This window comes from Fulvia fulva, chromosome 3 (assembly GCF_020509005.1).
Source record: "Fulvia fulva chromosome 3, complete sequence".
Classification (NCBI taxonomy): Eukaryota; Fungi; Ascomycota; class Dothideomycetes; order Mycosphaerellales; family Mycosphaerellaceae; genus Fulvia; species Fulvia fulva.
The window spans coordinates 5,477,520-5,503,754 of record NC_063014.1 but is presented as its reverse complement, the minus strand read 5'-3'; the positions used below and the strand labels follow the sequence as shown (position 1 = coordinate 5,503,754).

Sequence of the window (26,235 nt, the reverse complement as noted above, 5' to 3'; positions counted from 1 at the left end):
GACAAGCCCCACGCCAAAATGAATGGTAGACAAGCTGGAATGGTACGATTGTCGAGTGAACAAAGGCACACCGCTTGTCACTTGCCACTGCTCCTACATAATCACCGCACGCTGCACTGCTGAAGATCCATCGCCCCTGCAAAACACCCGCCATCGCACGAAAATGGCGCCTCCAGCACCCGTCTACATCCTCTCCTCCGTCCGAACACCAGTCGGAGCTTTCCAGAGCTCTCTGGCCTCACAAACAGCCATCCAGCTTGGCTCACACGCAATCAAGTCTGCCGTCGAGCGAGCCGGTGTCAGGCCCGAGGAGGTGCAAGAAGTCTTCTTCGGCAACGTCCTCTCAGCAAACCTCGGCCAGAACCCAGCTCGACAATGTGCCATCTACGCCGGGCTGCCAGAGTCGACCGAGGCCACCACCGTCAACAAAGTCTGTGCCTCGTCGATCAAGGCCATGGCTTTCGGTGCCGCCACCATCCTCACCGCCGAAGCAGACGTTGTTGTTGCTGGTGGAACTGAGAGCATGAGCAACGTGCCCCACTACCTGCAATCACTCCGCAACGGAGCCAAGCTCGGTGACCAGACACTCGTCGATGGTCTGCTCAAGGATGGTCTGACCGATGTCTACAAGAACGAGCACATGGGCATGCAGGGCGAGGAGTGCGCAGAGGACCACGGCTTCGGCAGAGAAGAGCAGGACGAGTACTGCATTCGCAGCTACAAGAAGGCACGACACGCACAACAAAGCGGCTGGTTCGCAGAGGAGATTGCACCGGTGGTCATCAAGGGTACCCGAGGCAAGCCAGACACTACTGTCGACAAGGACGACGAGCCCAACAAGTTCAACGAGGAGGCCACGAGGAAACTGCGACCTGCTTTCAAGAAGGAAGGCGGTACCGTCACGCCTGCCAACGCCTCGCCACTCTCCGATGGTGCTGCTGCTGTCGTTCTCGCCAGTGAGGAATATGTGAAGAAGAACAACCTCAAGCCCCTCGCCAAGATCCTCGGCTGGGGAGATGCTGCACAGAACCCGAGCAAATTCACCACCGCTCCTGCCCTTGCCATCCCCAAGGCGCTGAAGCACGCCGGCATCAGCCAGGATCAGGTCGACGCTTTCGAGATCAACGAGGCCTTCTCCGTTGTCGCATTGGCAAACATGAAGCTGTTGAACATCGCCGAGGACAAGGTCAACCTTCATGGAGGTGCCGTCGCACTGGGTCACCCACTTGGTGCATCTGGAGCTCGTATTGTCGCCACGCTCCTTGGTGTCCTCAAGGAGAAGAAGGCCAAGATTGGTGTTGCTGGTATCTGCAACGGAGGTGGTGGCGCATCTGCTATTGTCATTGAGAGACTATAAGTTGAGGTACCAAAGCATGAGCGTGAAGCTCAAAAAGTATAGCTAGCGGCCTCAGAGCAGTGCTTTACCCCGTGCTGGCAGTCGAACGTTCATCAGCTTCATAGCATAGCTTACGAAGGTCCAGCATGCATGTAAATACCCACTACGACATTTGAGCAGTTATAAGATCCGCTTGTCTCGGTGCTGCGCATGAAGCCATCTCTCCATTGGGTGTGCATCGTCCGTGAAGCTGAAGGAGAGACATCAACTTGACTTTGACCTTTCTGCGCGAGTGAGGCACAGCAACCACACCGTGTGCAATTGCCACACCCTCGCAACGCTAACCTCTTCCATAGAGTTACAATCTCAGAACCTATATTCTAGCAAGCCCCACGCAGCTATACAGCTCCACTCAGCTATACAGCAGCTCCTAACCACCCTCCACCTCCCCTTGCAACTCCAACAACCAAAATACAACCCCCCCCCCTCCGGGGGGTCCCGGTCCCGGTCCCAGTCCCAGCCCCCTTCAACTCTCTGGATGCAAGCCTGCTGCACCCACACCGTCAATTTTCGCCCGGATTGTTATCGTTGGTGCGAGATTGATTTACGTATCCCCTTGATCCGCTGATGGTGGAGGTGAGGAGGTTGGTGAGGTGAGGTGTTTTGAGGAGGGAATGCCGGAGGGGTGTGGGGTGAGGGTGGGTTGTTGGAATGGAATGGAGAGCACACAGCCGGTGACGGAAGGAGGGGGCTTGGGGAGAGGGGGGATGGGGTGGTTGCGGTTGGGGTCATTGTACTTATTTTGGGATCGGGAGGGTGGTGGTCGGGCTCAGGGGATGGATCTCGAGTCATGTGAATATCAGACGCGATGATAGGAGAGCGGGACTACCTGCAGGTGCGCAAAGTTGGGAATCGAGGACAGTAGTGATATGGATGTGCACATGAAATTCGTCCGAAAGCTCCAAATCCGGCCGTTAATAGTCATGTATACCACTTGATCATCAAGAGCCTCAGTCAATTGACACCGCCTCTGTACCGCACTCCTTCACAAGCAAATGTCTCTGTAGTACATGTCAGCCAATGACATGCTCAGTCCAGGCGTACAATAGGACAAACCGCGAGCGCGTCCTTACGCGAGAAGCTCTTCTCGCATCGTGTGCACGGGAAAGGCTTGATGGCCAGATGGATTCGTTCATGTCGTTTCAAGTCAAGATCATGATCAAAACGCTGTGAACATTGATCACACTGGTATGAGTCACCTCCGTTGAGAAAGACGTCGAAGTCGAAGTCGTCGAGCACATCGCCAATATCGAGGCTGGCGACGTCCATGGGACCAAGGGTATCATTGGCCTGATCCCTGGCGAGTGGTGCAGCATCAGGAGGTTCGATTGCCGTGTGACCGGCACCAGAAGATGCCCCTGGAGGATTGGGCCGATTTTCCTGATGTGGGAGTTCTTCACTAGTATCTTGAACTTCTGGTTGCGCGGCGAGGAAGGCGTCAAAGTCGAAGTTATGTGGGCCGTCGCCAGGGTAAATATGGGAGAGGTCCATGGCCCCAGAACTGTCATTTGCGGGTATGACGATCGGTGGTTCAGCCCCCATGCGAAGTCCAGCTGCCTGTTGATCGGTATAAGCAGACGAGTATGGGCGGAAAGACATGGCATCCGAAGGCCCGTTTCCGTCTGTAGCATCTTGAACGACTCCCGCTGGAGTATAACTGTGCGATTCAGCTGCGCCCGAGGGATGGAAAGCTGTCGTGAGATGGAGATTGACAGACAGTGTGCCGTGTATCGTGTCCGTGGCACGTGGAGCTTCTCTTACACAGCTCATGTTCTCACAGCCGTCACTTCTCGGCTCTTCGGTGTTATCGTTGTGCGGCGATAAAGTATCGGGCTCCATGCCATGCTGTCTTCCATGGCTGGTCGGGACGACTCCGCAGTTCGTTCAGTGTAGTCGCTGCTGTTCAGTGGCAGAGCGCCGAGAAGGAGAGCCCATCTCTTCTTGACTCCAGCCTTCTTCGTTGGCAGCGTTGCCGCGTAGACGTGGAGGCACATAGTGAACGCTCAGCTGCTCGAAATGAGACTTCAAGTCCTCGAGCGCTTGCGGTACATCCATCGTATCTGTAGTCTGGCACGTAAGCTTAGGTCAACCAAATGATCGTGAGAAGACGACAGCGCTGAGAGCTGCCCACAGCTACCGAGAACGGTTTTGATGATTCCCTACCAGGCTTGACCGTGACTTGAGATAGCAAACTTAGGGTCAGCTGTTCCCATACTGTTGCACAGCATCACGTACGTTGCCCCTCATCTCAGCTGCAGCTCAAGGGCTGTGGAGCGAGTTCGTTGCTGGTAGCGCGTCGTCATCGTCTTGACTGCAAACATCGCTACTTGAACCTGTCAGCGGTGTAGAGCGATGCGTGAATGAGAAGAGCCTACGCGAGGCACTCACACATTGCTGTGCATGATAACCGGAACGAATTGTTCTTCATCCAGTCGAAACGCTCATCAAGAAGGGTGGAAAAGTGCTGTGCGACCACATATATGCTTTATGTAAGCTATACAGATGTATGCAATGTCTTGCCTGCAAGTCAAAGCTATGCAAGAGATCTTTGCTTGCTCTCACTCTAGCACGAGGAGGATCAACATCCTAGCAGCATAGCGGAACCCTTTTCGGGGTCGAGGGTTTTGCTTGTCGATGCGCGCCACGTCGTAGGTGATACAACGTGGTAAGTAGACTCGGTACCACGACCGGCACCGTTTACTGTCGTGCATGTCTCGTAGTATTGGCAATGAGGCACTAGTCGGCCACTTCTCTGAATCGTTCCTCGCCGAACTGCTGACCGTGACGCTTCCGACAGTGTTCCCTCATCTTATCCGATCTGTTGCATTTTATCGGACACCCAGAGACGTCACACTCGTAGTGCACCTTGCTCAGTCCGTGGACTCTCTGCTGGTGCCGGATCAGGTCATATTGGCGCCCGCAAGTAGTGGTGCAATTACCAATATCACACCCGAACGCCGGCTTCGGCACGGAAGATTTTATGCCATGATTTTGTTGTTTCGGTATTGGTACACCTTGCCGAGGCGTTTGGTCGGCATCTTCGATGGCACTAATGATGCACCTGTCGCAGTAGAATGGAACCGGTACAGCAGCAATGAATTGACCAGGCTGAGCAGTGATTGTCGTGATGCTTTCACATCCATCGCAGACCACACGCGCAGGAGGAGGTGGCACGATGGAGTGTTGGCGTGTGTACAGATCGTGTGGGAACGGCTCACTGTCCGCGGGTTTGGTAGCGCCGTGAACGCTTGCGAGGTTGATACGACTGTTCTCGTCTACCAGCCAGGATCCTGCATTGAGTCAGCATTCGTGGTACTCATCGATCGTGGCTGGGCAGGAAACCTTACCGTCGGCGTTGGATTCCTGCGTGGTCGTGGGCGGTAAGATGCCATTTGCCCCATAGCCACTGAGCTCTGGGAGTTCAGGGACAGCCAGGTTGCCATACTCATCGAGCTGGAATTGGTCGAGATCGCCAGCGTAGGACGAGCTGGCAAAGTCTGCCTCGCTGAAGGCGTATCGGTCGGTGTCTGGTGTAGCTGGGTCATGATGATAGGCAAGACCGTTCTCACTACCAGTACTTGCGGATGAAAGTTCGGGGATCTGTTCTGAGTAGCGCGGGCTGGACATGACCGGTGTATAATGAGGGCGATGAGAATGCGAACAAGAAAGACAATCCTACAAGGCTGGCGTTCTGTTACATAGGCCTCAAACCTCAGTGTTCAAGGGCAATGCTCCAGGACGTAACACCATGATCCTCCTCAGGCCTACTGCAAATGCTGCACGCCAGCGGACAGTCGCTTGTTCTGCAATGCGCGGCATCTTCCAATGGCGACAGCAACTGCCAGTGGTGCGTTCGAGAAGTTGGCCATGCTCAACGCCATTTTTGCCAAAGTTGAGTGAGGTATGTCCGCCCTTGGTTAAGGTAGGTGAGGGCGTTGCACCCTCGGGTAATCAGCGAATCACAGGGTGTGGATTCATGCGCGGACATGGCGGTGACATGTGACGGTACTTTTGACGACCGCCTTCTGTGACCGATAGCAAGGCGAGCGGCCTCTGCTGAGCCCACCGATGAGGCCTCAGGTTCGATAGGTAACCTCAGATGCGAAGCATAGCCCCCACAGCCAGATCACGAGTACCAAGGAAGGATTGATGGGTGAATGTTGCCTTTCGAGATGGGTGGTCCAAGCGCAAGGCAATTTGCAATGCAATTTTTGTGGTTCGATGTAGTATGTCGTCTTGCCAGGCGCAGTCATGGCTCAGCTGTAGGGATGCCAATGTAGGATCCGGTCAAGTCCGTTGGGGCAAAGTCCGCGTGCTTGTTTGTGCACAAGGGACGTCCGATGTGTGAAGTACAGACGACCTTTGTCGTACATCCAAAAGGATCCAGAGGCTCGAGATGCGGCATAACGGTCGCTGGAGCAGCCCAGTATCGCGACAACAATTCAGCGTGCCATTTTCTGGCCGTGAGATGTCTAGGTGGCCGCCAGCACTCTATATCTGAAAAGAAGTCTTCCAGCTGAAAACAGTCGTGACCTTGATGGCTCCAGGCTCCAACTGCACAAACACCGAAGTGTATCATTCCTTGTCGCGCAAAGCTGGTCTGATTCGATGCCTGCTTCACCGGTCAGGCATCCTGACTTCGTGAGGGTGAGGCAGTGCATGAACATAGTGGATTGTGCATCGCTAGATCCAGCAGAATATACGTTCATGCTGTGCCCTTGATTGAAAGTCATGAGGGCGGCCACTGAAATCCATCTGGGCGGCCTCTATTGTGGGCGTTGGCATTTCGCCCTGGGCGGAACGATCTCCCCGTGGCCTCAAATACTAGGCAAGGAAAGCTTCGTTGCATGTCGAGGTGATGTGTTGTGGAGTGTTGATGTCTTTTCTTGGATGAGATGTTGTTGGCGAAGGTCGCACAGACTGTTCGGACAGCGCCGAGGTTGTCCCAACCTCTCTCTTGCATCACGGTCACCGGTCTCGACAGCAGTCGTGGTCAACGTGGTGCCCATGACAGGCATTTCCGACCTCAACAGGCCGCCCTCACCTCGAAGATGTCGTGAGATGACGATTCATACGATGCCCTCACAACCCCGCAGCCGCATGTCGAAACGCTAAAGGAATAGCGAAGAGTTGGACATCGCCATAGCCACAGCATGAGCGTGGACGGCATTGACAAGCGATTGAGCCAGTTGTCAACCGTAGAAAAGAGACACCAAGTGCAGTGTTACGAACAGGTCATAGGCCACGTTCTGAAGGAGCGTCTTGGACTTGTCAAGCCAGCTGCTGCATTGCGAACCGAACACCGAAGTGGAATCGTACGCAGATAGTCCAGTCGCTCATGCTGGGAAGAGTAGAGGCAGCTCAGTGAAACATCACGGACGCAACTGTTCCATGACGCCCAATAGGTCGAAGAGGTTGAAAGAGTCGGCCTGGAAGCCGCAGCATTTGAGCGTGCAGCGATCGTTCTTAGAACCCGAGCTGCCGATCTTATTGAAGGACAGTGCTGATGACTTCAAGGGTTATGCTGGCGTGACTGCGCCCGGGTCTGGGTAAAATGCTTGACATAGCTTGATTACTGGACACAAGCTTTCTCCTGGAGGTATCATAATCTGGCTTTTCCATGCCTCTTGTGCGCTCTCAAATGTCTTGCGTGTCTGTCCCGCGTCTCTGCCTCCAGGTCTCGTGAGCCATGACCATGCCCCCCATTGTAGTCGACCACGCCGTTCGAATTGGAGAACCAGCCTCCACCTCCGCCTCCGCCTCCGCCAGTGTCAGAAGGTGGCGAAGCTGCGGTGTCACTTCCGTAGCCAACGCTGCCGTCACTGCCGACAACGGGCACGTAGGATGTTCCAGTCTCAGAGGGACTGCTGGTTTCGACCGGACTTGACGACTCAGGCACCGGAACGTAGCCGGCATACTTTGTGGATATCGCAAGAGTGCTCGGGTACGCAGTTTGTATCGTAGGCTGTGCGACATACGACGACTCTGGCTGAGTGACATATTGTATCGAGGTAAACGTCTCAATATATGTCGATATCGGAGGCGATGACTCGCCGTTGGCGCTGTAAACCTTCAGCGCATTGATTGCCCAATATGCTTCCGTAAAGGCTGCCGGAGTATCCTGAACATATACCTCGCAGGTATCAGCTTTCGACGCGCAGGTACTGTTAGCCCATGCGTTTCCAGCCCAGTCACCACAGAAAGTGGTATCGAAGATGAGCGACTGGTCCTTGAAAGATGTCCCGAAGTTGCAATCGCCTTGGAACTTGGCGAATGGGGTGCCCCAGCTCGAAGGGCTTGGGGAATCTCCGAGCACATCTTCCGGACAGGAGCCTCGTGGCCAGAACCAGACACTGATGTAGTCTGCCGTCCACTCTGTTGCGTACGTGCCGCCGCCGTTGTTGTTGAAGTTGGTACCATAGCTGATATCGCTATCTTCAGCGATCTGGCAGCCATTATTGTTGTCGCCACCTGATGCGCAGGTGGTGTATTTGAGTGTACCAGAGTAGTCTCCCGATTTGTCGATAGAGCAGCCAGGTCCTGTGTGAAGAGTTGCTTTGTTACCGACTTGGTCGTTGACGCCCTCGATGATGTCGATTTCGCCCCCATTCGGCCATTCGGGACCTAGCATCCAGAATGCTGGCCTGTTTGCACTTAGCCTATGAACGATATGTATAGATCATCAGCACTCACCACGCCCCACAAATGCTGCCTGGCATATGCGCTAGATCGATGACGACAAGTCCGGTATTGTAAGACTTGTTACTGGAGATGCGAACGCTGGGCCGTCCATTCGGGCATTCGTTGGTATGATCTACGCCCATGTAGGCACCTGAGCTCGTCGTGTTGATAAGGCCTGCATCAGCTGCAGCCTTCTGACTTTGGTAGTCCACAAAGCCATGGGTAGGATCCTCATCCACGAAGAAATCGAATTTGTCGAAGAAGTTTCCAGAGAAGTAGTCGTCCTCTAGCACATACGCAGCCCATCCAGTGGCGCTGAACAGTCCGAGGCTGACAGAGAGTGTGGAGAAGTGCATCTTGTGTAATGAGTGACTACGCGTTCAACGCGGTGAAACGAAAAGCAAAAAAAGTCTATCTTCGACAACGCTGGGTGTACAGAGGCCTTTGGGGAGGGAAAAAGGGCAGGGCAGAAACTCTAGTACTTGACCTTTGCGCTGCCGCTGAAAGAAGAGACCACCACCGTGTCTCCTGCATAAGTTCTCCAGTTCGATGTGACAAGTCTGTTACTTCCCGCTCGGTTCACCTATGACCGGGAACCACAACGGATGAAGCACATCTTGTCTAGATTACAGGACAGGATGCCAGAAGACAAACGCCGCGTCCAGACAGCAAACCGTCTGCGTGACGGCAGCCACCAGGTGAAGATGTAAGCGTGTGCTAGAGAACTAAAGCCACAATGCAGCCGTCCAGTAATGCTGTGAGACACGTCGATGTCGCGTACGACTTGAGGAGCAATCCAACCACAGAGCCGCAAAATTCTTGATCCAGGAGTGCAAGCGGAACCTTGGCCGTCGGATCTATGCGTGCCCGCAGCATCGTGGCCCAATCTTTGGGTCGTCGCGGCAGAGAGTGCGGTGAGTTATTCGTGGTAGATGTTTCATGGCATGGCCGCCACGGTGACAGTGTGGTAGAAAAAGGAGAAGATGTGGTTCGAAATGGCGAAGACTCCCGCATCGGCTTGAAGTGAGCGGCTGGTCGCAGCCAATCAAATCGCGGAACCAAATTCTCACTCCCTCTTCTCAAACGGCCACGCCAAGCTCTGCACCTATCGCGTTGCAGATCAAACGAAATGCTCGGCAAGCGGCATGAGATCAGAGATACAGCTCGAACGATCCAACCTCACCGCCAACTGCGCTACGGCTTCGAAACGCGCATGGCTACGTGCCAAGCCAGATACCGCTCAGGATGGCCAAAAATATATTTGCGAACCCGGCGGTTCGCAGGATCGCTGCATTGCTGTCCGGGGGAGTTGCCGTCGTAGACTGCGGTATACCGCTTCTATTGGCCGGTCTCGACGAGGTCGGTCCAACGGAGTCGTGCGATATGTGACTTGTCGAAGACGACGTTTCGACCACAAGCCGCGCGGTCGTAGTATTGCCCACCACAATGGCTGTCTGATTGCCCAGATTCGTCACAAAGATTGTTCTGATCGAAGACCCCGAGCCGAGCGTAACGCTACCGCCCAGGGCCACGGTCTTGCTGCTGAACACCAGTTCGCCATCTTCATTCGCCTCGAATGTGATACCTGCCGCTGTGTAGACCGCATGCGATATGGAGGACGTGGCTGTGACAACAGGAGGTAGGCTGTACGAGGAGCCTGCACCGATATCGCCAAGTGGCACAGTGGATGCAGTACCGAGTGCGATGAACGTTCGACCACTCGAGGTCAGCATCGATGCCGCGACCGTCGTGCCAGATCGAGTCAATGTGACTGGCAAGCCTGGAGCAAATGTCTTGCCGTTGACGATGAAGTTGCCTTGGTCGTCTTGGCTCACAGCTATGGGCTGAGGAGTATCGTTTTCGATGCTGTGAGTCGACGTAGTAGTGTGTGTTGACGATAGCGCAGACGGCGCGTGAGGTCCAGGCAAGAACGAGCGACTGTCATCCTGGGACCTGGCTGTGGTATGTTCAGGCACAGAGCCCTTTGACGTGTAGCCATCATCGGGCTGAGACGCTGACAGAGACAATAGCAGTGTACTGCTGGCGCTCTGGTCCGAATCGAGTGGTGCGAATTCAAGCGTGGAGCTGATAGGAAGAGATCCGGAGGAGGTAACGCCGGCTGCTTTGGTAGTACCAACAGCAATTTCACCGCCATTGAGAAGGCTCTCAAGACCTTGGACGATCGAGCTGGCTTTGATCTGATTGGGATGATCCTGACTTGTGGTAGGTGTCGGCGTTGGCGCAGCGAGTGGAATATGTTCCGAGGCCAAGGGCAACATGAGCGTCGTAGACGTGTATGCTTCAGTGTGCGCTGGCCGGCTAGGTGCAGTGATCGAGAACGCAACAGCAGCCTCTGTCAATGCAATTGGAGGATCGTATCTAATCCCATTAGCAATTGTGGTCGAAGTGTGGCACGAGCCTGCTTACAAGCCTTCAAGTGCCGCCACACACGAGCTCCAGTCCGCCTCAAGAGTTCGCAGGGCCATGGGAACGACAAGAGTTGGACTGTAAGTCGGGAAGATAGTCGAGCAGCCGAACATGATGCAGCTGGGTTGTGCCTCATAGTCGTCCAGTGGTGGCAATCCCACGAGATCGGCATAGTCGACCCGACCATAGGTGTAAGCAGCGACCTTCCCGCCAATGTGAATCTGTGTTGAAACATCCTCAGGCTTCATGGCCAGCAATGTACCGGTGTGATTCTGGCCGACCTGCATGCATGAGTTCGATGCGTACACCGTTGACAATGAGATGTAGACCGTTGGCGAGAACAGCGTGATGCCGTCCCACACCGTGGACTTGGTGATCACAGGTGCCCCAGCAGAGGTTGTGCTTGTTGTCGGAGGCCAGAACAGTAGCTCCACAGTCCCGCCGTATATCGAGCATTGGCCACAATCATTGGTCGTCTTCAAAGCAGCATACCTGCAGCTAGGCTGCGGTGCTGTGATGTAGCTCACAACACCAGAGTACGGCGATGCAGTCTCGACAGATACGCTAGGAACTGGGTTGCCCACAGCGTAGACTGGCGTGATAGTGACCTTGGGTAGTCGAGCATCTGTTGGGTGTTGTCTCGTAAGAGTCGCGTTCGCAGTGCTGAAACTCGTGTAGACATTGACTGTCGTCGTCGAAGGAATAGCATCCGCGCCGTAGGTGGACAACACAGTAGACCATCCAGATGGAGCGACGCCGCCGCTGATACGCCAGTCAAAGACATGGCCGTTGTAGGTATTCCACAAGCCGGCACAAGCAGGGACCACAACATCCGCAGCTCGTAAACACTCAGTATCATTGCTGCGGCAATAAGCTGTACAGGGAGGATTCTGATTGTTATTTGCGCATGTCTCGAACCATAAGCTGGGTAGCTTGTCGTACAAGGAGAAGTTGCCGGCCGCCTGATGTGTGCTGTTCGTCCATGTTGGGGTCGGGTTTGGCAAGATTGAAGACGAAGTAGTGCTCGTTGCAGCTGTCTGTTCAGGTGAAGGAGCGCCTGCGGCGCAGCACCCACCGACAAGCGCCAGACCCCAGAGCAGTATACATGAATGTGAAGAAAGCATTTTGCAACGCACGAGAAAGTGCGAGAGGATGCAGCAGAAGTGCCATTGGCGAAGTGAGGGATACCACCTCACCTAATGCATCACCTTATACTGTGCCTCTCAGATGCATAGTCGTGAAACAATGGCCTCAGGCGTGAGGCGTAACGCTGATGTTGGGTTTCCAGGTCGTCTTTTCGGCCTGCAGTGGATGGGCGGCAAGCAGCGTTCTCTCGTTCGTGGGCGGCTGTACACACTCTGGAGAGTCGGCATTCTGGCAGCAGGACTTGCCGGCGTACTTTGCGACGGCCTGTCCATATTGTATCCAGACCCGTGATTCATGTTGTCGCTGTTGTCGCTGTCAAAGAAAAAAGCAGGAAGTCGCATCAAACTTTCAAATCTTCCATTTCCACCAAAGCGGAGAATCGCCGCATCGCATCGACAACCCTTGGTATCATCGCTCCTTCCTTTCAATCCCATATCGTTCGCCAACACCTCAAGATGCTCATCTCATCTATCTCCACCAAAATACGCTATGCTACAACGAAGTCAAGGATATCGATATCGGCCGTACAGAGTTCTTCATACAGATGTCCTCTTGCAATGTTCAGGGCTCCTTTCTCAAGGCCACCAGCCCATTGTCTTATAACTCTCAATCACCCTCTCAACCTCCTCTTTCGTAATGCGTTCATGCTGTGGTCTGCGAACACATCAATCAGTACTATTCTCTCTGAGGTGTCCTCGGAGCCTGTCACTCACCTGAACCCGACAACTGTCTCAAACCGACTGCCGTCAATACTAAGGTCTGCATCCCTCAAAATCTCCTTCTCCATAAACGGACTCAGCGGCCCTCCCTTATCACTAATCCCCGCCGCCTCCTGCAAATCCGCCCAGTCATCCAGGGTATCATCATTCACATCATCCACCACATGTTCCAAATTCAGCCGCGCGAAAGTATTAACGAGCGCGTTGTAGAAGCCCGTCTCTATGCTGAAAACCTGCTTAATGATCCCGGCCATGGAGCCTTGATTCGTCTTCCCGTGATCAACGACGTTGAAGACGATTTTGGAGTCGGGTTCTTTGGAGTCGGGGATTCGGTCGTTTTGGGAGCGCCAGGTTGCGGCTTGCCAGCAGGCGCGGGCGGCGTCTTCGATGTGCAGGGTGTTGGTTCGTAGTTCGCCGGACCAGAGCCATTTCATCGTCTCTTTAGGCTCGCGGCTTTGGTACACGCGGGCAAGGGCGAGCTGCGTCCCTAGCCAGCCTCGTCCTGCGTATGGTCCGTATACGTTCGGGAAGCGTAGAACGATCAGCTTCAGGCCTGGAATCTTTGCAAGCTCATCCTCGGCTGCAAGTTTCCATTTTGCCTGCTTGGTGTGCGGTTTGCTTGTCTTGCCGTTCTCGTCCACGGGGTCCTTTTTCGAGTTGTACACTGTCGCGGTGCTCAACTCCACGAATGCTTTCACGCCCCTTTTCGCAGCCTCTTGCCCCACTGCAATGCTCAATTGGTAGCTTCGCAGTTTATACACCTCATCCTCTTGCGAGAAACGTGTCTCTCCACCACAGTTAAAGACATAGTCAAACTCTCGTATCGATCCGTCGGCATTCGGAGGTAGGTCGAAGATTCGTGGTTGCGATTGTTCTCGTGATGCATCGGCTTGGACAAAGTTCTTCTCTGAGCATGCTTCCTCGTGCTCTGGTGCGAGAGCTGCGAGTTGTGGGAGTTGCTTGTCGATTAATCGTAACGTTGATGCGAGCTGGTTCTTGTGGATGTAGTCTGCTAGGTTGCGACCGATGTATCCTGTACAGCGCATGGGATCAGCATTGCAGGGCCACCTCCAAGGAAGCTGTGCATGACCTACCCAAACCTCCAATGATCAATACGGCTGGTCGCGTGTCCGGCTCAACAGGCGCATCCCCTTGCGCCGGTGCATCTGCCGTACCATTACTCTGCTCGTGTGCTTCTGCTCCAGCTACAGTCTGCGGTAGTGCTTCCACGCCAGCCGTGATGTCTCCTACTCCGTCTTCGTAGCCGTTGGGGTGGGTAGAAGGCTCAGCGGGCACATCTGGCGCGGGGTGTTGCTCAGCCATCTCGTATCGTCCGGGTCAGCACAAAAGGAAAGCTTGATGAGTCGGTCGTCGCTTCCAATGGCTCGTGTCTCCCGGGGTGTACCTGCGACAAGAGTGCGGAATACGGTAAGGACAGACTGGTACGATGGTTGTGAAAGATGTCGCAAGATGTCGCAAGATGCCCAGCACAAGCGCTTCCAATGCGTTGTCGTGCTGCTTGCTACCGTGTTGCTCCCCGCACCACATGAAGGTAGTCTGTCAGCACCAGGTAGAACTAGCAACAGCAACAGGAGAAAGAAGTAAAGTGTGAAGAAAAGCACACGTCAAGACACAGCTGTCTAAAGACTCGTGCGACCAAGCAAGAAGCGAAGTTAGCGACCCGACGTGCTTTCGAAAGCTGCACTAGAACTAGTTCTAGTCGACTGTACATATGCTCCATGACTCTGCTAGCAGCACCTCCGCCTGTCAACAAGCCTCGCTCGTGCATATGCAGGACGTGGTGCTAGGAATACTTACCGCGCGAGTCGCGACAGAGCCAGGGGGTCATTTGCATGGTCCACTCTCACACTTTATTATACCACCGCGCCAACGTGTTTATGCGGTGTTCGATAGGATATCCTGCGCGTGCTGGTTTCGCGGGTTGGGATGTGGCCGGTAGTAGATGCAAGACACTGGCTCATCGGGATTCTGGTCTCCTCATCTGAGATGCATCATGCTGTCCATGCAAGTCAGAAGCGCGGGCGTGCAAATGTCATCATCTGCCATGCTGGTGAACTATTGAACGTCAACCACACCACTGGGCTCGCGCAGCTCGCGCAAGGGAGCGCTGCGTCAGGCAGAGATTCGGCAATACCATTGGCAGCCGGAGGGTCGTGGTTTGATCGACACCACCACAATCAAAGCGACGCAAGCGCAGCGCAGTGCAGCGGGCCTGCATGAGGGGCTCGTGAACCTGCATAATGTACTGCAGTATCTGCTGTTACCCTTACAGCAAGTTTATTCCGCTCCTCTCCTCTCTTGCGCCTTGCAGAAGAGGCACAACGCTCATACATACATCATCACGAGGAAGGAAGGTCAAATTGATGAGATCAAGTAAACTTTCATGGCACCGCCATGTTATTACCATACTGTTACTGCTCTGGTTCAAGCTACACATCGCAATGTTCCAGAAATTCAATCGTTCTTCTTCTTCGTCTTCATTGTCTCGCGCCGACCGCACCGTGCCGTGCTGTCCGAGCCTTGGATGCGTGCCGCGTCGCCTGCCGGACAACAAGCTAGTCTTCACTATCAAGACACCAGCTGGACTATGTTTGATAGCAGTGGTCTGGGCTCCGCAAGCTGGTTGCGTTGTGCGCATTGCAGACTCCTCATACCAAGTCGTTCTGCTGCAGCCATGAGGAGACTGCACAGCAGCGCCTTGGCTGCATGCCTCCTGTCGGTAGCTTCGTCGTTGGTAAAATGTCATGCATCTCCTGTTGCAGCGCCTATGCGGCGCTTAGAAGGCGCTTCTTGAGTATAGTGCGACGCTCCACTACCCGCGATATTGCGTGGAGACCACGCACCGGCGGATGGTGTATATCCCGAGGGTCGTTACTCAGTCGACCGCCTTGCCGCAGAACAAGCAATTCAATCCGACCGAATGTTGTTCTCCGTTCGCATCGGTGATAACAATCTCGGTCTCTGCTGCCGGCTTGATCTCTGCCAGTCGTGGCTCGCCTTTGATGAAGACTTCGGCGGTAACGGAGCCCTTGACAGCCTTTGCGACCACTGGCGAGTCTTGTTTTATGTCGAGAGTCTTCTTGTCTTCATCCTCCGGCTCCTGTTTCTTGACAGCGCTCTTTCGTTTCGAGCTGGAGCATGGCTTCTGGTTTGCTGTGCAGACGTCAGCGAGAGGCAATACATACATCTTTCTCACGGCATACCAGCTTCGTAGACGGCAAGCTCAGCCATGCATTTGACGTGCTGCCACTTGCGACAGCCTTCGTGTGAACACTGAACAATCATTTCATCCGGGTTCTGGGGCTTGTTGTCTTTGCACATCAGGCGCAGTTTCTGCCAGGAAAGTCAGCTTCACCGTGCATGATCAGAGCACTCAGGGATGGCTCACCGATATCTTGTTCTCGCAGTAATCCAGTGTCTGCCTCCAAAAGTACTGTTCGTGGCTCACCACAGCTGTGTCATTGTCACCATCATCCCATTTGACGATTTCGAAGGTGCCATTGACGCTCATGGCATCGATGACATCCATGCGGTTTGTAGGTATGAGCTCATTTGTGCCATGATAAGCTTGACGACCACTATCGAGATCCTCCGGCCGGTTGAGCCATGCAACTCTTATAAAGACGTGTTCCGAGTCCAGAGCTCTCACTTCCAGCACTTTCGCTTTCCACTGGGCGGCCAAATCCAATGTTGCATCTTCCGCGTCGTCTTGCTTGATCAGGACGCATTGCCCTGTTGAGATGCTCTCATTGCCCACTGTAAACTTCTTATATCGTCGAAGGCTTTCCCACTTATCGAGAGGCTGCACCTCGTATAGACAGGCCAGGCGGGGCTCGAATAGGTCGTCTTGCAAGAGGTCTTCGTCGCGTTTCCTTTTCTTGGAACCTGCAGATGGAAGCTTTACCATGCGTACTGCGAAAGGAGAGCCCTTGTCAAGGTAGTCCAGCAACTGTTCTTGCTCATCGTCGAGGGATGCGGAGTGAGGTGGCTGTTTCGCTGTGCTGGGTGCTGTTTTGCCTTTCTTCGTTGGCCGCACAGCTTGACCATTGGCTTGAGGGGCAGCCTTTCCAACAGCTGGCTTTTGGCGCATCGCTGCAACCATATACTAGCGTTGTGTGCGGGTGACTGCCGTACTGTTGCCGTGAATGGTGTAACGATGTGCTCGCCCGCATGTGTAGAGTCCTGGGCGCGATTGCTCAAGGTCGAACCAGATGTTGGAGAGCGTATACGCGACACCGAAGCGAACTTGTCCGAGGTTCCGTGATAGGCGATTGAGTGAGATTCCTGAAGTGAGCCTTGTTGTGATGGTATGTAGAGCAGCTGGATGCCCAAGACGCGAAACGCGAACGTGGAGCGTCCGAAGCCCTAGCCAGAGAGCGATCCAGGCTTGCGCTCGAGCGCATGTCCACGTGCGAGTCGCGACTCCATGATCATGACAGCAAGATCGCCACAATGCTTGTCTCATCAATATGCTATGCTCATCGTCGTATTGCTTCATGCAATTTCGACCACCATCACTTCACATTGCAGCATGAGGGGATGCACTTCGCTCCTCGGGTGATGTGCCCTATCGATATGGAGGTTAAACCTGCCTCCGCGGCCCAAGAGCTGCTTGATCTCCGCCATATCGCAGTGCCGATAGTTCCGGCAGGATAGACTTCCTGTCACCTTGTTGAACATGCAAAGCCAAATGCTACATGCTGTAACATCACGTCAAGGGCCAGTCGCTACAGGCCAAGTGTGCCAGAGCCAAATACTAACACCAACCGGGAAGACATGAAACTACGACCAGGCGTGCTACTACAGCCCACCCCGCCCGATGATGGATGAGGTAGCCAATACCGCAGGACGCCTCAGCGTATTCGCAACGCCCAGGTGCAATTACGTAGCGCCGCCAATCTTCCTCATTCAGCGCCGCCCTTCCTCTGCCAAGCAAACATCATGCATTATGAGCTTTTATGTACGCGTGGACACCGGCTGCTGGCGGCCGTGCGGATATATGACTACAATGTGACGGTCAGGTCTGGAGTTGAACCTTTGCTCTCGTCTCTGCAAAAATGTGCTGTTGGCGGTTGTGAACCTCCAAAGGTAAGCGTAGCGGAGTGGAGCTCTCTACCAACCCTTCTAGACTGCAGAGTAGCGTGCAATCCACGCTACCGCTACCCGACGTACAGTGCGTATTATACGACGACATAGGCGTTAGCGACGAGTATATGTTTGCGAGTTCGCCAACAGGCACAGTGCGGTAGGTCACGTGATCCTAAAACTTGGAAGTTGACCAATCAGAGCGGGCGCCAAGGCTAGTTGAGGGCTGGTACAGTCCTGGGCATAGTTTTGACAACCCCTGTATGTACGCTAACCACTTCCGGCTATCCATGTCCATCTCAGGAAGTGTTGCTACCTTCAATCTCACTATCAAGAATGGGCCAAGCTTACACCTAAGGACATACGACGTATATGCAAGAGTATGCGAGAACGCTGCGAGGCAGTAATAGCCAACAATGGAGGACACACCAGGTGGTGAGCTACGCCAAGCAGTGGATATATCCTTCCTAATGAGGAAAGGTGGAAGAATAGGGGTTGTAAAAACTATGCCCAGGACTGTATAGAGCTTCACTCCCTCGCTGACGCCTCACCTACGTACTCGCAAGCTCGTACTCCGGTGTGGCTAGCGCTCGGTCGCTACGCTTAACAATCCTCCAAGCCGAGAAAGCAGCGACGACTTGGTCTGCCGCAAAAGTCGAATCTTGGGTGAGGCTCTGCTCGTTTGACTTCCCGTGCGCTCAGCACGCTAACTTCCATGAGATCATCGCCGTTGGCCCTAGCACCACTAGCGCCAGACATCCGCGCATCTCCCTAGCTCTGCTGTTCACTTTTGTCGTTTGGAGCACTTGCACATCATTCACTCGTTCCCGGGACCTCCTTCGACTCGTTGTTGCACGCCTGACGCAGCAGGAAAGTTTTTGGTCATTCACGCGTGACAGTTGCGGCCAACAGAAGGAGCAACAAAGCGCAGCTTGATTCCCAGATAACAGCCGCTTGCCGCCGGCGAGTTTCGCGACTGTGCACTGCACAAAGAAGACGATCGACGTTGGAACGAGCAGAATCGATAGCTGGACGTGGCACAGCATACAGCATGCCTCGCAGTCGTGGTACGTCCAAATTCCGAACCAAACCTGCGGCAACCTCTGCAACGCTGGCAGCCGTTGTGTGGAGCTGCAGAGGCGGCGACGAGAATAATCCCTTGCGTCAGAACCAGTTCTAACCGCGCGTGCTGCAGTTCTATCGTTCATGTCCCAATGGGGCGGCCAACGTTCACCCACTTCAGCGTCACTAGATTCCGAGAAACAGCTGCGAGCCACGCCATCACCGAATGCCAGCCAAGATCCCAATGTACTACACAAGAACAAGCCGCTAGGCCTCGACACACAAAGGCAGAACCTGGACTCTTTTGCGCCCAGTTCGCCCACACCACGATCGCCAGAAACGCCATCGCGAGCCAGAGCCGACTCGCGCGCGAACTCCCGCCCCGTCAGCATGATACAGACGTACAATCCGCACCAGATGGAGGTTGCGCAAGATACGCCGCCAGAGCTGGCACCGATCTTCAGCTTTCTGAATAGCCATAGCAACAAGCTGTACCAAGAGGGCTACTTCTTGAAGCTGCACGATCTCGACACCCGCGGCAGGCCAAGTCTGGACAGGACATGGAATGAGTGTTTCGCTCAGCTGGTGGGCACAGTCCTCTCGCTCTGGGATGCTGCGGCATTGGACCAGGCAGGCGAAGACGGCGAGGTTGTGCCCACGTTTATCAACCTGAGCGATGCTTCAATCAAGATGGTAAGCAGAAAGCGGTCGCGAACTTTGGCAATGTCGAGCTGACAATTCCCAGATTGAGTCTCTCCCAATGAACGGTGCGCAGGGCGGCAGTCTTCAGAACGTCCTCAGCGTCTCTACTGCGGCTAACAACCGCTACCTCCTCCACTTCAACTCGTTGAATTCCCTCACGCAATGGACGGCCGGAATCAGACTGGCTATGTTCGAGCATGCCACGCTTCAAGAGGCGTACACTGGCTCACTCCTCGCCGGAAAGGGAAGGTACCTAAACAATATAAAGGTCATCATGGAGAGGTCCAAATTCATCCACGATGACTGGGCAAGAGTTCGATTTGGAGCAGGTACACCGTGGAGACGATGCTGGTGCGTCATCTCACCACCTGACGAGAAAGAGTACGCGAAAGCCCAGAAAGTCCTCAAGAAGGGTTCAGCATACGGCAGGACACAGGTGCCCAAGGGCGATATCAAGTTTTACGACACACGAAAGATCACAAAGAAGACACGCCCAATCGCCACGATTACCGACGCATACGCCGCTTATGCCATCTACCCACAATCGAAGCCCTTGATTGACCAGTCTACTCTGGTGAAGCTGGAGGGTCTAGTCACGATACACTCTGGGCAGGAGACCACCACTGAAGGCTTTGTGTTTGTCATGCCGGAAGTGCATGCGGCAGTCAGTGGCTTTGAGATGATGCTGCGGTGGCTGTTCCCCGTGTACGACACCTTTGCACTGTACGGGAGACCGACCAGGCTTATCGCAGACACGCTCGACCAGCGCGGTCTGATGTTTGCAATGCCTAGAGACCGGCGATACGGCTATCTTGATATCTTGGACGTCTCTGGCCTGATTCATACAGACGGCAGCCAGAATTGGAGCGAGCGACAGTGGCGTAAGGAGATGAAGAAGCTGACGTCGACACGCATGGCAAACACAATGGAAGATTCTCCGCGCAATAGCCGGCAGATCACCCAACGTCGCAACGCTACAAACCGCCAGTCTCTGCCACCTGGCAATCGTCCTGGCATTCAGTTCCAAGATGCTGTTACTCACTCCACTCCTGGCTCAAGGACACAATCGCCAGCGCCTGCTCGTGGTGGCGGTCTGGCAGGCATGTCAATCCCCAAGCGAACAGATTCAGCGCCGCCTTCAGCCTTTTCCACTCCACACAAGCGCTCAGCTTCAGATGCTGTTGGGTACCGCAGACACATGACCGAAACACCTTCTCGTCTGTCCCACGAGCAAAGCAGATATGATGATGACGACGCTCCAGCGCCGCCAAGGCATGGGGGCGCGCTCGAGCGCATCAACTCCAGCGATCGTACCGCCGCAGGGTCGCCATACGAGCAAGTCGCCGCTCAGGGAGCTGCCTCGCCGTACTTGCCGCCACCAGCGCCTGTCGTATCGCCTCCATCACTTCAGCATAATCCACATGATCGCCCGGCCGGTCCATTGCAAGCACCACCTGAGCTTCGACGAGCGCACTCTAACGTAGATGCGGCCACCCTCCAAGAAATGCAGAGTGCCTTGCACCCGCCACAGCCGGAAGTCGATACATATCCAAGAGAGTCGACGAGGAATGGTGGTAACATCGGGATGGCTTTGCCATATCGCGACCAGCCTGGCATGACCCCGACTGATCAAGCTCATGGATATATGGGCGGCTATGCCGAAGACGACTATGACTATGGCAGACAACAGGACTCGCGACCGCGATTGAGCACCATTCCCGGCTCACCATATGCCGACCACGATGGCGAATACTTCCAAAGTTTGGAGCAGGAGCAAATGCCGCAAATGGACGGAGTGATGCATGAAGAACCGAAACAGGAGGCGACGAACCGGCCCGAACTCGTAACCCTCGCGTCCCAAAAAAGCATTACGCGGAAGGCGTTACCTAAGCAAATTTCGACAGATCCAGCAGAGCAAACTGCTTCTCGTCACTAACAGGCATGTCATGGCGTCCACTACTACCCCGCCAGATTCTCCCGTCTCGACGGATGAATTCCTCCTCGATGCAGTCATTGATCAAGACGCCTTAGAACGCATTCTCAACGAACAAGAAACAACCGTCAACAAGTATGGCGGCCGCGCCAGCACCATTGCCTCCGACTCGACTCCCGACTACGAAAGCGAACGAAGCGTCTCCGATCATGAAACAAAGAAGAAGAAGGAGTGGGTGCGGCCAGGACGGCTGAAGACCGTTGGTGATGTCAACATGCCCGCCGTGAATGAACGTTCTGGCGGCGCTGGACGGCTGGATACCTGGGACAGAGACCTTGTGCAACAATCCGCAGAGATACCCACAGTAGACTTTGGCCCGACTTTGATGTACAAGCCGAGTGGTCGCCCTGGTACTGGTGGTACTGTCACGCCCGGTGGCTTCGACAGGCGACGATCAAGGTCGAGATCAATCGATCGACTACGACAGAGCTCGGGCTCGAGGCTGAGCGGCTACTTTGTAACCCCTAGTCCGGGTGAGAACAATCAAGCTTCATACTGTGGAGGCCGAACGACGCCGACTGCTTTCGACGGGTTCGACCAGCCTGGTAACCGGAACAGCGTAGCATGGACTGTGGCCGATTCGCCTGGGTCGGTGTCACCAGAAAGAGCGATGCGTATGCAGAAGAGACAGACATTGTCGGCCGAGGATTGGGTACAACACCGCGCTGCCCTCGCTGGCCAACTGCAAGCACCAAGCAGGAGATCATTGTTACCACCACTTGCGCATCAACGGCATGTTTCTACCAGTGCTGTGCCACGGAGGCAGTCAAGCAAGACTCCACCGCCTTTCATACAGCGGCCAAAGTCAACAGAGTTGCTTCAACTATCTCAAAACCGGACTCCTCCCAGTCGCCCGCATTCTCGTGGTGCCAGTGTCTACTTGAACAGCCCCGGCTTGGTCAACAGCAACCAGGGCGCCACGCTGTCGGCTAAGGAGCAGATGCATGTCGCACGTGCAACGGGCACGAAGCTCATCGACCTGGCAGCGAACTCGAAGGATAGAGGCGGGCAAGAGTTTGGTCTCATCGCAGCTGTCGCTGCTCGCGAGCAAGAGAAGAGCAACATGCACAAAGGTATACGAGGTGCTGCCGTCGAGCAAGCCATTCAAGCTCGTTACGAGCAAGAATACACCAGAGAAGCGATGGCTCGTCAGCAAGCAGAGTACGAGGCACAGCAACGATATTTGCAAGAGCAGCAAACCTTTCAGTATCAGCAAATGGCATTTCAGAGAAATATGGCTGCCCAGCAGCATCGCAACTCGATGTACGCCAGATCATCGTCAGCTTTGAGGATGCAGCAGGGCAACAACGTGGCGCCGCAGGCGCAGGCGCAGCAACACGGACAACGGTATGTCGGACAATATGGTCAGCAACAGCAGGGCATGACGATGCCGCAGCAGCAGGGCTATCGTGGCAGCTATTATGGGAGCCAGGCCGGCCAAGCACAACAACAGTTGCAGCAGCAGCTGCCTAGATGGTGATCAAACCAGGGACGTTTGAAAGGGTATTGGCGTCGGTATCAGCATTGCTTGGAGCTTGGAAGAAAGTTTTGGTTACAAGTACAGCACATGCGGCATGTTCACGAACACGATTCTTCTTTGGTTGAGTGCATGGCATGGTACGGTATGGAATAGAGGCTTTGTTAGAGGTTGTACATGAATGTGAAGACTGATGCCTTCACGGCGACTGATTTTACTCACAACACGGACCTCATATTTCGATGGTACACATGGAGCTGCATCTGCATTCGGCTGACTCGAGCAGTCATATACATCGATCATCGCGTTTCTGTCACGTTGTTGTACAGACGATGTCGTCGTCCCAGTGCTTTATTCCGCACGAACCCCAGGTACTAGTTGCCCAAGGCAGATGTACATGTATGTCAGTCTGCTGATCCACCATTGTTGCGTAGATGCTTGACACCGGGCACCCTTGCCTGCATCGACTGTGTAGTGCCTGGAAGGGCAGGAGTGTAACGAGGTAATCCTGTCGGCGGTGCACCTGAGCAGGTGTGCTATGCTATGCAGTGTGGTCCGCTACGCAGTGGAACAGTCTCCAAGCTGTCCCTCGTTAGGCAGTCGGTATCTTCCTCCGCAGGTCTCGAGATGATCAGGAGAGTTCATGCTCCGCAGAGGGCGATGTCCTGAGGCCAATGGTTCCCTCCGCTTCACCGGTGGAATTGTCAGGGTTGACTTTGCATCGCACCGGAATGCAGTGATCCTTTCACAAGCCACGGCGTTCTTGTGATCGGAGCACGAAGGCGGCTGGTGTTGCTGGTCTGGAACAGAGGGCGACCTCTCGGGGCGATGCAGCTGAATTGCGGTGCTGCACGAGGCAGCAGGAAGCAACAGCCGATGTGTGCTGAGGAAAGTGTCTAACTATATGAAGCCTAGCATCTGGGTCGTCTGTGCCCCTCAAGCCAACACAACATCCTTCGACTGTGCTGCGCCTTCTTCTCGTCTGCGTCCTGCACCCATCATCAATCACACCCACTCGACGCACACGACCGGTGAAGACTGGAGACCTGACGCGCAGCAGGATCCGTAAAGGATCATGAACCTGGCTGCCACCGGTGCCACCATGCATGTGCCAGCTGATTTCCGGAAAACGAACCAACAATCTGACGCCGCCCTCTAGCGATCTGCGCCTTCCTGGCTACCGAGCGCGTGGTGATGACCACACCGTTGGCTGCTAGTCGTGATCGCAGAGCCGCATGCTAATACAAGAGTCGGCGAGGCCGCCCTGACTACCTTTGTTGGGGCTGAAGTCGTTCGTTTCGAAGGTCTATCAGCCTCAAGACATATATGCTCTCTTCCATGTCCTTCAACTGGCCGGCCTTTGGTGCATTTGCATCTTTTCCATTCCTACACACCCCGCGAAGCACATCTGGGTTCAAGGCCTTCGCATCTGGACATGTTCGATGCTCCGCAACGCCTTCCTTGGACCTCTACTATCAGCATTTGGCCCCTGCCCAAGCACGATTTTCCTTCGCTCACACCGAGCACCCGTCGACATCGATTACAACTTCGGCCCCCAATCTCTCTGGACCACATGACCACACCTACACGTGGTGGTCAGGTGTCAAAGCATCAATGCTGCGCCGCTTGAGCTGAGCTCCATGGTATACGGAGGCAGTGTTGCTGCACTGTCCAACACAGCCACGGCACTTGCTTACGTACACCATGTCAGCGGCCTCTCGCCAATGAGAGGGCGACCATACACGTCGTCGCCATGGACTGTCCGTTCCTACCATGATTGGCCACAGCTATGGGCGGCCTCAGGTTACAGCCCACTTCACACCGGTCGAGGTCTTCATGGACAGTCATTGGCTCCTTGGCTGTACTTCCAACATGTCGCCTTGTGCCAAGCACTGTCTACTATGCTGCCACTGAGGCCTCCATCATCACGTGCCTGGAGGAAGAGTGTGAGAGGGCGTAGAGGGCGCACCTTTACTGCCTGCAACAAAATGCGAAGTTGGCGAACGTGATTCTGTTTCTTTCGTCCACGAGCTGCCGCGTTGTCTGATGTACATGCTGTCGTTTATCTCAAGCACAACCTTTGTCTATTCGCTGGACACAGAATGACTGATAACATGATGTTCTCACGCCGTGCATCTTCAAACATGTGTCAGCTGGACTCGGTGACGTGGAGTTCTGCTGGAGGCAGTAGTCCTGTCGACTCTGGGTATGTGTCAGCAGTGGTCAATGATGAACTCGAAGTAATGTGGCCAAGTGAATCTAGCAGTCTGCCCACTTTGTCCCGCGAGACATCCTCATTTGGCACCGACTTCAGCTCGCCATTCACCAGTGGCGTGTGGCCGGTCGAACCACTCTTCGATACCTTCGCTTGGTAAGTGGACGTAACTGCCCTGGCGAGTCTTGAGGATCACGAGCACGGCCCTCACATGGCGAGGATGCCTTCGAACCACAGCCATTGAGCTGCCGCCCTGGCACTGTACAGCATCCCGGCCTAGACCTGCTCTTCTTGGGATACACTGTGTACAGAGACCTTGGACTAATGCTCCTTATGCAACAGGGGCAATGAGCTGATACCAGAACCGAACCCTCACTCGGGTTGGTGGCCGCTCTTCCAGCCTGTGGAAGAAGGCTATTTACCATGGTCTGACAGTATGTAATGGTCTCTAACACTAGTGATAGCGTCATGGCTGAACATACATAGCATACAACCCTTTCGACACGTCATACGGTTCATTGGGCCACTCCGCCAACCAGCCTCAGCCAATCTACGACCCTCGGGCATTATCGCCGTCTGTTCAGACCGCACAGCTTGCTGCAGACCTACTGCAGCTCGACGCAGCTATCAACCCAGCCGACATCGAGTTGCCATCAACGAAGAAAGTCGGCATCAGTCGTACCACAGTCCGCTCGAAGGAGAGGAAAGGACACGAATGCCCCGACTGTGGCAAATCTTGCGTCCGCCCATCGGACTTGCTCCGTCATAAGCAGGATATACACGCTCTTGCTGAACAGTAAGTACCCGAGCGAGGGACTCGTCGTTGCGCACAGACGCCATCGCCATCACACTCATCTCAGCCAGTCATCACCGCCGGCTGGTGCCTTCAGCCGCACGCTTGTGATTGCTGCAACTCACCCCAACCCAGCCTCACCATTCAATGCCCGCACATCAGTACTCCCGCTGACCTTCATGCTCGCAGGTACTATCAATGCGAAGCACAACCATGCACATACAACACTAGAAGGAAGGACAAGATGAAGGAACACTGTCGAAAGATGCACAAACATAAGAAAGGAGTCGAGTCCTTTGCAACAGTCAACGCGAAGGAACATGCAGTCGACGATGGATCGCCTCTTGCTAAGCGACAGAGACGATGAAGACAGACAGAAGATAGGGCGACAGGACTTGAGATTACTGATGTGTGTATTAGCGGAGCGGGCGTCGGGCGTCAACGACATTGCATACTGCGGGTGACGGGACTATTGATTAAGTATCAAAGTTAGGAAGGCAGCATCAGAGCACTGTATT

At 54.5% G+C, this 26,235-nt stretch overlaps 10 protein-coding genes across 10 annotated transcripts; 4 read left to right on the top strand and 6 right to left on the bottom strand.

Moving 5' to 3' along the window:
- Positions 1-163: 163 nt before the first annotated feature.
- Positions 164-1,357, top strand: CLAFUR5_08626 (Acetyl-CoA acetyltransferase IA; the record flags this gene model as incomplete). Its single annotated transcript, XM_047907774.1, has 1 exon — positions 164-1,357. One exon carries the CDS (start codon positions 164-166, stop codon positions 1,355-1,357), a length of 1,194 nt encoding a protein of 397 aa, XP_047759008.1.
- Positions 1,358-2,346: 989 nt separating this feature from the next.
- CLAFUR5_08625 (uncharacterized protein) lies at positions 2,347-3,235 on the bottom strand (the record flags this gene model as incomplete). Its single annotated transcript, XM_047907773.1, has 2 exons — positions 2,347-2,397; positions 2,453-3,235. The coding sequence occupies 2 exons, from the start codon at positions 3,233-3,235 to the stop codon at positions 2,347-2,349; spliced, it is 834 nt and encodes a 277-aa protein (XP_047760011.1).
- Positions 3,236-4,132: 897 nt separating this feature from the next.
- On the bottom strand, positions 4,133-5,023 carry CLAFUR5_08624 (uncharacterized protein; the record flags this gene model as incomplete). Its single annotated transcript, XM_047907772.1, has 2 exons — positions 4,133-4,686; positions 4,744-5,023. The coding sequence occupies 2 exons, from the start codon at positions 5,021-5,023 to the stop codon at positions 4,133-4,135; spliced, it is 834 nt and encodes a 277-aa protein (XP_047759009.1).
- A 1,975-nt stretch (positions 5,024-6,998) lies between these two features.
- CLAFUR5_08623 (Endo-1,3(4)-beta-glucanase) lies at positions 6,999-8,433 on the bottom strand (the record flags this gene model as incomplete). Its single annotated transcript, XM_047907771.1, has 2 exons — positions 6,999-8,040; positions 8,090-8,433. 2 exons carry the CDS (start codon positions 8,431-8,433, stop codon positions 6,999-7,001), a joined length of 1,386 nt encoding a protein of 461 aa, XP_047759041.1.
- An 861-nt stretch (positions 8,434-9,294) lies between these two features.
- On the bottom strand, positions 9,295-11,628 carry CLAFUR5_08622 (uncharacterized protein; the record flags this gene model as incomplete). The annotated part of the gene is made up of 2 exons (XM_047907770.1): positions 9,295-10,456; positions 10,505-11,628. 2 exons carry the CDS (start codon positions 11,626-11,628, stop codon positions 9,295-9,297), a joined length of 2,286 nt encoding a protein of 761 aa, XP_047759010.1.
- A 597-nt stretch (positions 11,629-12,225) lies between these two features.
- CLAFUR5_08621 (uncharacterized protein) lies at positions 12,226-13,692 on the bottom strand (the record flags this gene model as incomplete). The annotated part of the gene is made up of 3 exons (XM_047907769.1): positions 12,226-12,304; positions 12,364-13,402; positions 13,464-13,692. The coding sequence occupies 3 exons, from the start codon at positions 13,690-13,692 to the stop codon at positions 12,226-12,228; spliced, it is 1,347 nt and encodes a 448-aa protein (XP_047759042.1).
- Positions 13,693-15,265: 1,573 nt separating this feature from the next.
- On the bottom strand, positions 15,266-16,492 carry CLAFUR5_08620 (Chromatin remodeling protein EBS; the record flags this gene model as incomplete). Its single annotated transcript, XM_047907768.1, has 3 exons — positions 15,266-15,543; positions 15,594-15,723; positions 15,779-16,492. 3 exons carry the CDS (start codon positions 16,490-16,492, stop codon positions 15,266-15,268), a joined length of 1,122 nt encoding a protein of 373 aa, XP_047759011.1.
- Positions 16,493-18,526: 2,034 nt separating this feature from the next.
- CLAFUR5_08619 (uncharacterized protein) lies at positions 18,527-21,175 on the top strand (the record flags this gene model as incomplete). The annotated part of the gene is made up of 3 exons (XM_047907767.1): positions 18,527-18,542; positions 18,671-19,230; positions 19,283-21,175. The coding sequence occupies 3 exons, from the start codon at positions 18,527-18,529 to the stop codon at positions 21,173-21,175; spliced, it is 2,469 nt and encodes an 822-aa protein (XP_047759560.1).
- A 10-nt stretch (positions 21,176-21,185) lies between these two features.
- CLAFUR5_08618 (uncharacterized protein) lies at positions 21,186-22,712 on the top strand (the record flags this gene model as incomplete). The annotated part of the gene is made up of 1 exon (XM_047907766.1): positions 21,186-22,712. The coding sequence occupies one exon, from the start codon at positions 21,186-21,188 to the stop codon at positions 22,710-22,712; it is 1,527 nt and encodes a 508-aa protein (XP_047759561.1).
- Positions 22,713-24,853: 2,141 nt separating this feature from the next.
- Positions 24,854-25,724, top strand: CLAFUR5_08617 (uncharacterized protein; the record flags this gene model as incomplete). Its single annotated transcript, XM_047907765.1, has 3 exons — positions 24,854-25,080; positions 25,267-25,358; positions 25,411-25,724. The coding sequence occupies 3 exons, from the start codon at positions 24,854-24,856 to the stop codon at positions 25,722-25,724; spliced, it is 633 nt and encodes a 210-aa protein (XP_047759566.1).
- Positions 25,725-26,235: the final 511 nt, after the last annotated feature.